Source organism: Prinia subflava, chromosome Z, assembly GCF_021018805.1.
Source record: "Prinia subflava isolate CZ2003 ecotype Zambia chromosome Z, Cam_Psub_1.2, whole genome shotgun sequence".
Lineage (NCBI taxonomy): Eukaryota > Metazoa > Chordata > Aves > Passeriformes > Cisticolidae > Prinia > Prinia subflava.
The window spans coordinates 12,873,075-12,885,884 of NC_086283.1; the positions used below are offsets into that span (position 1 = coordinate 12,873,075).

At 38.0% G+C, this 12,810-nt stretch overlaps 1 protein-coding gene across 2 annotated transcripts in view; it reads right to left on the reverse strand.

Annotated features, from left to right (window-relative positions):
• Positions 1-12,810, reverse strand: part of GRID2 (glutamate ionotropic receptor delta type subunit 2) — a 682,022-nt gene that overhangs the window by 539,025 nt on the left and 130,187 nt on the right. Inside the window, exon 2 of one of the 2 annotated variants that reach the window (XM_063423230.1) lies at positions 5,684-5,839. In XM_063423230.1, coding sequence (XP_063279300.1) covers positions 5,684-5,839 — 156 coding nt within the window. Of the gene's footprint in view, positions 1-5,683; positions 6,083-12,810 lie in introns of those variants that run through there. The other variant, XM_063423229.1, reaches the window with a different exon arrangement.

The window sequence follows — 12,810 nt, forward strand, 5'->3', positions numbered from 1 at the left end:
TGTACCACTCCTAGGCCTTTCTGAGAATAAATGACCTCCTTTTACAACCTCCAGTATGTTCTGAGTACATTACTTCCGGGCAAAGAAAGGTCACAAGAGCTTTGAAATTGTTGTGAAAATGTGCTAAATGTACATCCTGCTCATCCTAAACTAAGCCTCTATTACATGTCCCTTTTCTAGTTCCATCAGTGCTCTCTCCTCCCTTCTGCCTGATCTTCTCCCATGCAACCACTGCCTTCCCAGCTGTCAGGATGCTATCACCAGTGTAGAAAGATCTGTTTTCCTAAGCTACCAACACTTGGACTCCCATGGTGCATTTATGCAGACTGGAGAGCTGGTTGATTTTGTGTTGTCAGCATGACTTAAATGAGAACAAAGCCTGTGTAAGGGAGTAGGCTTCTCACCCAGCACCTTGAGAACGGAGCCAAGTACTTCAACTGCTAGTATATTGTGAGAAAGCACAGCGGACAGGTAATTCAAAGAATCTCCTGTCATATTATCTGAAGTGCTCATGATAGAAGCAATTTGCAATTGCAAACACTTCCAACAGTTTCTGACTTTACAAAGGAGTTTTATATCATTATTGAAATGTGTCTCCTCCTCTTCTTCCTTGATGTTTTATAGTTCAGATCCTACTTGATTCTTTTTCCTCCTCAGTATATCTCTCTGCATCAAAACCCATTTTATCGGGAAATAAAACAGCAAATCGGAAATGAAATGGAGGGGCAGTGAAGAAGTTCAACCCTGTAAAGGTCTAATCTCAAACCGAACATGTACTGGTTAATAAACAGCTCAAGGAAGGCTGAGAAAAATCAAGAAATAAGTGACACAAAGTGAAAGAAAGTTTAGCAGTCCATGAAAACTGTGGATTTAAATAGATTTCTACAGTGATCAGAGAAATGGGAAAGGACAATCTTATTACACTCATCTAGTCCCAAAGGCCAAAGCAAATGTATCCATCAGGTTGTAATTTCTGACCATAAAACTTTGCTTGAATAAAATCCTGCATGTGACCTTCATACATATTGCTGCCCTACAAACCTCTGTTGCTCTACAGCTGAATCCCATTTAGTTATGACTCACTGCCTTATTTACTTCACTGATCACAATAAGCTTTCAAAAGCCATTACCAAGGCTTGAGTTGGTGTCTGTAAGCATACTCTGGTGACTACACTGAATGACAAAAAGGTTGGGTTAGGAAAAAAAAGAAAAAATAAGCCTCACATATATCTGATTGCAATAGGAAAATGTGTCCAACAAAGTTAATTTCAAACAGCATCAGTCAAATCTATTTGTCATGTGTCATAGGTAACCTATAGAAGAAAACATTAGATTATCATAGAATCATTATTCAAGATAAGTAAACATGTGATATTGTCAAAAGGAGAAAAAAAACAGTTAGGAGAAAGGAGTAAGATTAAAAAAACCCCACCAGCACTACATGAAAATAAAACATTTGCCATGAGGTGAAAACATAGCCAATGGATCTCCAAGGACAACACGCATCTTTGGCCGAGAGCTGACTACTCTCCAGATGCTGCGGATGCCTCAAGCTCTGCAAACTCCTGCAGAGTTTGCTCCATTAACTCCGGGTGTGCAAGTGGAAACGGCAGCATGGGGGCTGAGGAAACTGTGCTGCTCAAGGACGAGTATCAGCATGAGCCAAAGTATTACCTCTGGTCCAAGCTAGCAAAGCCACCCCTTCCCTCCACTTGCCACAAAAATGCAAAGGCCATCACACACTTTCTATCAGCCATTCAGCTACTGTATGGCTGTACTATCAATGATAAATTAAGGACTGGAGGAAACAGCAGGCTCTGAACCATAAAATTAAAGCTTTAATTTTTAGTGTATTGAAGTAAGCACCAGCATAATAAAACTAGGAGAAAGATAAGAACAGAGTGATTTTCTGACAAATGAGAAAACAAGCGTTGTATTTATTTCAACCAAATTTCCCAGTGAAAGAAAAAGAGTTCACTGAAAAGAAATAGAGAATCACGTCTTTTATAAAAAAAATAATTACAATTTAAGTACATGTACTCAAACCCTTTTGAAGGCCTGTCCCACCCTTATTTAAATACTGCTGTAAATTGGAGTCTCACAGGAAAGGAAATAAAGATTATACTAATATATATTATTAGCACCAGTATGGATCTGGATCATAATTCCTTGTTTCATAGCGCTAAATCACTGCCTAGCTACCATGCAATCACTGACTATCCCTACTTCTTTCAATGTCTATATACAAAGAAAACTTAAGTTTCTGCTTTTCCTTTGTGGTACCCGACATGGGCATAGCATAAAAAAGCCAATTACAATATTCTTCCCCTCTCAATCACACAAGCACACAAATATTTTGAGGCACCGCACAGAAGAGTACTCTAAATATTGTGAAGCATTTTCTATTGAAGAAAGAAAGAAAGAGAGTAAGGAACCTGCCACGTTGGACATTTCCACAGGTCACTGTCACAAATCTCAGCAACTGGGCTGGAGCTTCCACAAGGGCATGGGATGAACCACACTTGCTGTAGGCCCTTTCTGTGGCCAACAGAAGGGAAGACTAATTTTCTTAACTTAAAGAATTTCACCTCCTGCTTCTGTGCACTGGAACATACATATAAAGAGTTCCTGAGGGCAGTGATGACATGGGGCATGTTATTCACAGGTCTTCTAGGATAAAACCCCTCAGCTTTGCTAGAATATCATCCCCCCCAATAAGAGCTGTTAAGAAGATGCCCTAAGGTACAAGTGAAAGACATTTAAGGGCACCGTAATAATACATAAAAACAGATTTAGAGGGAAGAGCACAGTACTGCATTGGGCTGGCAGTACTCTCAAATTACTTATCTTTACATCCCAAAATCATTATGAAGTGTCTTAGAATTTCTGTTTACATTGTTTGCGAGTTACTTGCCCATTTCACTAATAAAGTGAAATAAAAGAAATTCTGCATTATTGGATCATTATGAAAAAGAACTCTGTACTTAATGTCTTGTTTTATGAGGTCTTTGTTTATGACTTCTTGGTTTTTTGAAATTCACAGTCCTAGGCCAATTCTTCATCCTTCTCTATTGACTGAAAAGGACAATTCAAAGACAAATTTAGACCAATTTCAGACCAATTTTAAGCCATTATTATGGATCTAATGCTTCAAAAATAAGCGTTTTACCAAGCATTAAAAGTTGTGGAGTTTAAAGGCTCTTCTGTAGTTTATACAGTAAGAAAAAAGTCAAATCCTTTGAAAACTCCAGATATTGTGGCCTAAAACAAAACAAACTTCAAGGAGTTTATACAAAAATACTTAAGAAAAGCAAATAGTAAATTAAATGAATAGTGTATTTTTTTAACATTTAGGCCCTGCTTGATAGGAGAGACCTCAGACTCAGTGGTGTTATGATTCCAAGGAAAGGGTCATGCTTGCATGAAAAGGCAAGTTTGAGGATATTAAATTTCACACATTGAAAAATATGGTACTTAGTCTTGTTCTACTATTTCTTTTATAAATAAAAGACCAGAATGGCCTGAATGTTTAAATGAACCTTTTTTCCTGGTGTTTAGTACAGTGCATTTTTGCTAAGCTTTTGTCCAAGTTAAAAACCATGACAATAGGCTACTTTTGCCAATATATGGCAAAAGTCAGAGTGGTCGCCTTCCCTGCTAGTAACATTTATAAGAAATACAATTAGGAGCAGGGGATGAGTGATACAGAGATAGAGAGAAAAAGCAAAAGGCAAGAAACTAGTGCAAAGTAATCGAATTACTACACAGCTTCTGCCTGTGTTCAGTTAAAACAAAACACATTAGCTGTGGTAAAATATTTTAAAAGTAAAATGTCACCAATACATACATGCAAAAGATTGAAACATTTGTTTTTCTCTTGGATTATCCAAACAAAACACAGTGCCCTTAAAATATAGGGAATATGATATTAGCTAAGCATGTAGCTGTATTTGACCATGTATTTACAAGAAACAGCTTTTACTGGAAAATACGGAACTCATCAATACCATAACAGACCTTCCACCCCTTCAACAGATGGTAATGAAATTTATGTCAAGTCTGCTCCATTCACATTTCAAATGCTGACTATACTTTCAACAATGACAAATACAACTTTTGCATAAAATAATAATTGAATATTGAAATATTGGGTCATTAACTCCTTTGGAATAGTCTACTTTACTAGGCAGTCCTAGTTTCTCTAAGTTACAGTTAAGGTATTTAAAACATAATTTCATGAACTGGTTAGCAACTACTCCACCACAGTGATCTGGGAAATTAATTGGTAAGTTTCAGAGTTAATAAATGCTAAATACAGAGCACCAGCTATCATTATCCATCCTGAATTTAAAAAAAGAAAAAAAGAAAGTAAAAGAAAAAAAAAAGGAAAAAAAAAAGAAAAAAACCTTACATATCAACAATGTAGAAAGCATCTTAAAAAGATTGAGCTCACTTATTTCCCCATGTGAATTCTAAAAGTATTGGGTAGTTCCAGTTTCTATGCTAGCCTTAGATTGAAAGAGATGGAATTAAATCTAACTGGAATACTTTCAAAATCACATCTTTTTCTTCTTCAGCCCTATCAAGTAAAGGCTGCAATGTTTCTCATTACATAGAACTATCTACTTTTAAAATTGAACTGGAAAAATATTTCTAAATTAATCAGTTCCCAAAAATTAAGAGTCATTGGCTAAAAAAAAAAAAAAAAAAAGGCATTACAGGCTTTTTCATTAACATTGCCTTGTCAATAATCCATTGAAGCCAAACCTTCAACTTCACAAATAGTGGAGCAACTGATTGCATATTTCCCTGAAATCTCAAGTGTCAATACAGAGCCAACAATGATATATGAAGTCATCAAAATTTAGTTTTGTTGTTAAGAAAAGTTTACTAATATACCTGCAAATAAATAACTTCAGCATCTCAGGCAGAAGTTATTGTGCCAGAAGAGCAAAGAGATAACAAGTGCTTAAACCTCAAATTTGAATCCATATTTTCTAAAGACTTCTTGTCTTTCCAGGTAACTGCTCAGTCACACCAGTGATTTACTCATCCAGCTCAGAAGGATTTCAAATATGAGCTTCTGTTAGCATCCTGCCAGTATCAAAGGAGCCCAAAGCAATGTCGCTGTGTCATTCTACAATTACTGGACAATCCCTTGTCCAGTAATTGTGGAATGGCACAAAGGCTGAGAACAAAGTCATGTTGGAGGCAACTTTCTGAGTCAGCAGGTTCTCTCTAATCCCTCCTTTAAAACATGTAATTTTTCCAGGTGTGTGGGCTGAAAAGGTTATCCACACAAGAACCTATGTTTCCCAACAAATTGCCATTAGTTGCACAAAATCAAACCAAAAAGTAGTAGGAAGTAGTTATCATTTTGACAAGTAACTTCAAAACAGCCTGGAAAAGAGGAAATATGTAGGCAAAGTGTGTCTGACTTCTTTATCACATTTCAACAGCCTATACATAGAAAATGGATAAAAGATGACTTTCTAACAATAAGTCACTAGAACCAACACAAAATAAAGCAGCTAAATCCAAAACTAAATGCATTTTTTGCTATTTCATATAAAAATAACCCAACAAAAAAATAAAGAACTCCCATAAAGCTAGGAAAACATCAGGATAATACTTTGCATGTTGCTGCAGAAACAACAGCAGGAAATCTCTTTATTTGTCCTACCTTCCTGAACGGCCTGGAAAGGGTTGTTGCCATCCACAAATGTCACTGAACATGTGATTTTCTCTGTTTGTAAGATTTCATCATTCTGATTGAGATCAGCAACTGCCATGCGAAAAACTTCCTCATCTTTTTTGGCAGATTCATCAAAAATTGCCCCTGTGGAGGAACAAAAGTAAAAGAACAAAATATCACATTATGCCTTTCACCTGCAGTATCCCAAAGCATTAATCATAAACATTTTAGACATTTTTCCTAGAACATCATGCATTCTTCACTCCTTAAGAGCAGTTCTTTCTACACAGAGCCCCAAAGCTTCATAACATACAAAATTGTTACATTTCGACATAATCTAAGACAAAAAGTAAAGGGAAGCACTGATTCCAGCTAGACATATCAGGGAAAACTAATTAGGCACAAAGCAAACGATCTGTGTAAGAACATGGCCATGAAATGAAAATTGAGATTCTTCCAAAGGTGCTATTTAATAAACTGAATGACGAGAGTGGGCTAGGAACTACATTTAGCATCATGTCTACTGACAAAAAAAATAAAGTGCAAACAATGTGAGATTAAGCCTAAAAAGGTAGCACCACTGGGAAAATGAGGTAGAACTGACACCCACAATCAAGAGACAGGTCAGCAGCCAGTATAAATTATTTCAGGTGTAATACCTCTAGGATTTGCCAAGCAACAATTCCAGCTAATTGTCTGACTCTTGAAGTCAGTAAATTAAATTTAAACGGTTAATTAAAATAAGTTCTGCCTTTATAAATCTCACAGAAAGTGAGTTTTTTGCTTATTTCTTCAAAACAATTAAGCAGAGCATTGTAAACAGGGAACCAATAAACTGAAGGGGATCTGGCAGAGCATGAGTGCCCAACTCTCATTTAGCCAATTTCTTCAGGTGTATTGAGAAAGAATTCCAAGACTAATCCAGAGGTTAAGCTTTTTTCTTTAAACCATAGCATCACTAATTTCCTATCGTTTAAAACTTGCTTTTTGCATGACCTATTTACCCAGAGATGGCTCAAATTACAGTGTTATAGTCCTGTGACAAATGCTAGATTGTTTGAAACCTTAAAATCAAGGTTGTTAGATTTTCAAGCACCTTTAAAGCTTTTAATGCCAGTAGATTAGAAAGACAGAAGGGCTGCTTCAAAACCGGACTTTTGAAAGCTGTGTTTATTTATTCATTCTCGAGTGTCTGTTATTGGTACAGAACTTGGCTAAGGCAGTGAATGTGTCAAGGCAAACAAAGACAACAGAAAATGCTGATCACTGATGACTGCAGGTAAACACCTGCAATCAGTGCTGGAAAGAACTGAAAACGATTCATTTGGAGGAAATGACTACTTTCAGGTACATAAACTTCATACACAGTGTTTGCTGTGTTTTTCCCCACCGACCTCCGACACTCATCTCCCTGCCAGCACCACTCATCCTTCATGAGCATCATCTCTTCCTACAATCTGACCGCTTTGACTCCAGCATTTTCCCTCCTGAAGCTCCTACCATCTGGAACAGCTGTTCTTTACCTCTCCACCTCATTCACCTGTCATCTCTGTGCAAATCTCAGTTGAAAACATTCATTTTTCCCCTTGCCCCCATTCCATTCTCTCTTGTTTTATTTAGCTCCATAAAGCAATGCTGCACGTGGCCAAGAACACGCTTCCTATGTATGCAAGATGCTACAAACCTTGTCTTCGCCACAAAACAGCTATTTGTGGATACATGTAGCATTTAAGGGGACAAAAAAACTGTGTCCAAGACGTATCTTAAAACACTTCAGGGAACTCAAACCAAACCCACACAGGCTTCACTTGGGGGTTACACCTACACTGAAAATAATGACATAGCCGTGCAAACATTTGAAGGAACAGTTCTACAAGGCTACTTAGTAACAAGGGTAAAAATAAGGGGGGAGAAAAGAATTGGGAAATAATTATAGCAATTAGTCAAATTCTATCCCTGAAGAGTAATTCTGTCTCAAGTGCTATACTGTAAAGAAGTGAACATACACAGATTTCATGCACACACACAGGGCAGCTGTCGAGTGCGTTGCAGAACAGCATGGCAAAACAAAGATCTTCCAGCCAATGCTGCAGAGTACAGCTTCTTATTCAACAGATGGGAAATAGCATCTTAAGCCTGGCTTGGTCCTCAAAATAATCCAGGTCATTTATTCAGTAGGGGACACAGCAAAGTGCCAGGTAACTAGGACTCTTTTGCATGTGTCATCATAAAAATCCCCTTCAGCACCTTTGCCCTTTCACTGGGCAACTAAGGGCTGCTGCCAAGATAATCCTGGACTGGTGAATCCATCCAGGTCCTCAACAGATGAACCTTCCTGACAATCTCGTCTTTCTTTCACACACTGATATTCCTAATAAACTCGTATGCTTTTTCTCCACTTTCTCAGCCTGAAATAAACCCTACCTCTGGCAGCACCTGAATGTGTAAGGGATTGGGTTAGACCATACTCCATGCTGTTTTCACAAATGCTGCTCCTTCTTCCTTGAGTACAATGCCTCCACTTTTGCTCTGATCACTGCTTATGGTTTTATGGCTCCATATTTCAGACACAAATTTCAAAATTTCTCCTATAACGAATACTGTATTTGACATTTTAAACAAGCTACCTCACAGGAACAACATCACACATTCTAGAACATGAGTATCTCTGTAAGTAAAACACACAGATATATAGGTGAATTGGGAAAAAAAGTTCTAAACATAGTTCCTGTCTGAGCAGCCAGGCAGGAATTAAATTGTTTTCCTTTGGAAATTCAGACCTAATTCATACCTAGAGTGTCTTAACTTCTCTAAAAAAAAAGCCATTTAAGATATAATAAAAGATTGCTCTGTTCCTTTCAGGAGATGGCAGTGCACAGCAGCACATGCATTACGCTTTCAAACAGTGATAAGAAAAATTTTATTACATAATTGAGTCTCAGAATTTAATTTCAGTTCTTATATAAAATTGAAAGCCTAAAAACAAAAAGACAAGCCACAAAATCCCTGAATCCTTTTTACATTGTTACTATTCCCATATATATTATATATAATTTTATGTCCGTGTTTCAGCTGGTTTTCACGTGTCTATATTTCTCTCTATTACAGAGGGAAGTGGAAGAGATATTATTTTAGCTTGTTTTCTAAAAGAAAAGCCATTTCAATGAAAAGATGGAAGAGGTTGTTTGGACAGTAACATTGATGGGATATTTTCCTTTCACTGTCATTTCAGGAATTATCCTCTAGTTTACAGGATTGATCTTTCTGATGTGAAAGAGGTATATCAAAATTTTTACCTCTAGCTCAATATGCAATGTCTAACTTAAGGTTAAGTTTAAGGTTAACTTAAACCTTACGAATGGGGTATGATATTTTCTTGCTAAGGCCTGAAGTCTGAGGTTTTTATGTGTATTCTTCAAAACACTGTCATTCAACCAAGTCAAACAATACAAGTGAACAAATAAAGGCTATCAGATTAAAAATTACTTCTCTAGTGAGGCCTATATATACACCTTGCATTTCCTCATGTAGAGCTGGAAACAAGAGAACTGGGATCACCACAAACTTACTTGGAGTACACATCTAGAATGAACTCTTTTGGCCATATGAAAAATTGTTGCAGAAAGTAATAAGAGTTAAGAAGGAAAAGAAAATTGTTTCTATAGATACTGTAAGGCTCTCTCTCTCTAGAAAAATGAAACAACAACACTATTTACAAAGGGAGAAAGTCTTCCAAATTTTACAAAAGTAATGCTGTTCATTTCTCTTCCAGCCCCCTGCTCGTCTCAGCTGGAAGTGGCCTCACTCTAAACATGTCATTTCCAACTATGCTCAAGGAGCATTCCCATGATTGCATCAGGAGCCGACATGCTGACACAGCAACTACTCTGCACCAGTTTCTCCCTCCTGTTTTATTAGCATGTCATTACTTCCAGCTTTACTTCAGAATCTGGTTGCGGACAGCACAAACATAATTCTCTCCTGGCTTTTTAAAAAACCTCAGCACATCAATAACGTTGTGTGGTTTAGCAGAGAATTCTTTTCATTTAACTATGTCATTTGCATCATTTGCACTCAGCCATAACACCAGAAATCAGTCATTTTAAGTTAATATACATCAAATCAGAGAAATGCTCAATAAGTTCAGATACCGATAACATCATTAGAATGGCTTTTCAAAGATTCCTTGTCCTACTGACCCATATACACAACAAAAAAATATAATGCAAATTAGATATTATCGGCTATTTCTAGAGTGATTTGAGCAGTCTTGTGGAATCAGTCCAGAAAACAAAAATGTGAGAGAAATGCATCACAATTGCAAGGACGAAGCAAGAAGAGATTTAAACCACTGTTTGTCTTTAAATCAACTAAAAAGGACAAAGTCCCCCGCTTGAAGTGTTCTTAAGTGCTATAATTTTATGACGTATGAAGGTATGACATTTCTGGACCTCAGTGCCCAATATTAGTCTCAGAAAATTAAGTACCTTATTTAAAAGACCACACGGATTAAATGCCATTGTGAATTGAGGTCACAGTTCAATTTCAGCATGTGTTTGCTTCTCACCTTCTAACATTGCGTACAGTCCCCTCACCAATAAAAGCCATCCATATATGCTTTGCCCAGTAATTTACTACTTCATTCCAGGAACGTTGGGAGAGAAAAGGAGAAAATGGGAAAGTCTACACAGAAACGTTTTGAGTGACTATCTCATGTTCTCAGCAGCTCCTGATTCTATGACAATTCTTTGTGCCACTGATATTGCCAATTTTTTTCTGTATCTGAATCCAATACCACTGTGTTTCATCAACTGCTGTTATTGAATTATTATTCTGAACTAGACTCTTAACACTGCTGCTGGGAGAAGGATGGCCACGCTGTTAATGCTCAGAACTGGAAGCTGAGTTTTGACTTTCCATGGCAGATCTCCTCTCCTTCAGATCTATGAGCTCTTTGCTACAGGTCCAGCTACCCAATATGAAACAATGTTAGGAAACATTAATTTCTAGAGGCCTAGGATTAGTATTTGAGACACGTTGTAGAAGTAAATCTCATGTTATTTCTAGGCCATATGAATGTCTGCTTGGGAAAATTTGTATCAAATCCATTCATTTTTAACTATAGTAGCAAATGCCTGGCTATATTGCATACTGTCATGTCTGATTTACTGAATATATGCACACAGCTTTAGTAGGCCAATTATAATGGTAATATTGTCAACAACAACAAGAGGGACTGCAGGAGTCTTAGACAGGGGCTGAAGTCATGTAGGAATTTAGGAAGTCACACACAGTAACCTTGCCTTGTGCATGCAGCTCTCATTATCATGGTATTCAGCCTGCACTCATACAATTGGACCCTAAATTTCATTGTGACACATTTAGAGCTGCTGTTAAGCTTCTCTATTGACCAATAGGGAGCTGAGTACGTGCAATCACATCCTGATTTTGTCAATGAAGGGAAAACAGCATGCTTTGCCTTTGTCTTTTAAGTTGACCAAGTTTTAGAAACAGCACAGCAAGCTCAATGTTGTCATTGCAGCATAGAGGCAGCTGAACTCCTCCACCTCCTGTACCAGGAGGGAGCTCCCAGCAGAGGTGTCCTGAGCCAGCTGGCACATCAGGCTGCGGATGCCAAGCCCCGCACAGGGCTCTGCTGCTGGGCCCCGCGGTCCCCGGGGACCACGGCTGCCTCACCCGGGGCCAGCGTGGGGCTTCAGCTCCGGGCACAGCCAATCCTGTGCCTCTGGAGCCGTCAGCCTCCCCAGAGCCTCCCCACGGCACCACAGGGAGCTCAGCACCAGCGCGCATCTAGGTCAGCCTGAAGTTTTTGAAAACACCACTTGTTTGTTCATTTTAATTTTTCAAGACCTTCGCAGCTCCCATGATTATGTTAAAAGAGACAGCAGTGTAGGCTGAGGAGCACCTGCACCACCTCCTTCTGCAGAGAAAGTCTCCATGCCCACCAAACTAAGATGTCTTTCTGCTTTATATATCACTTATTTTAACAAGCACAATAAAGACACTGAGCAAAACATTAGCACATACCTTCCACTGTTTATAATCAGACATATAAAAGAAAATAAAAACAGTATCAGCTTAAGAGAATGTATTTGCCAACACTAAATCTACACATACGTATGGAAGTTCTGCTTGTTACTTTTAGCAGTACAGATGAGACCAGAATAAACTTTCCTATAGTTTCTTGGTTACCACTGACACAAGACTGGTCAACCAAGAGATGCATCAGGCCTGCTTGACATTTCTTTAATGGACTTTTGTGAAGGTATGCTTCTGATAGAGAAGAGTGGATACTTTCCCAGACCATGAGCAATGCCTGTTTTCCTGAGATCTGTGGCACTGGGAGACCATACATTACGTATGCCTGTGCAAAGATCACTGCTATCTCCGGAATGCATTCCTAAAATAACAACTGTATCCATTCTTAATGAGGGAAAAAAACAAAGTCAGTAGCAAAATTGCTAAATAGAAGATCTACACCTAATCAGAATACGTGGAGAAAAAAATAAAAAACAACTAACAAAAAAAACCCCCAAACACTCCAAAACAAAACTGCTCACATTATTTTCTAGGAAAGCCACCCTCCCTCTGAATCTTGCCATCTAGTTCTGCAGTCTGGTGTAAGTACATAAATTGTATGTTACTGGTGTTAATAAGAGAAACAACCCTTTTGGCTGGACACAATATTTATATCAAGGATTAAAAGCTGGACTGGAGAGAGAAAACTTTCCCTGTTCACACCAAAGTCTAGCAAATGCTTTTTGAATGTACAACCCTAAATTTAGGTATATGAATAGTCTCTCTCAAGTTTCATCAGGAAAAAAGACTCTGCTCAGTTTTATACAGTGCTTCCAACTTTGTGTGGCACCACTTATCCAAACTACTGCAAAAGATACCTCTGCTGCCTCTGGAAGCTACACCATAAAAACACACAGTCCACTTCTGTTCCTCTTAAAAGCACTTAACCCATTCTCAGATCAGCTATATGACTGGAACATCACAGAAGTGATAAAGCAACTCCTTCCCTTTATTGTTCTCATTTTCTAACTTGAAATATTTGAAGCAGAGGCAAATGAGTAATTTTACAGGTGTCT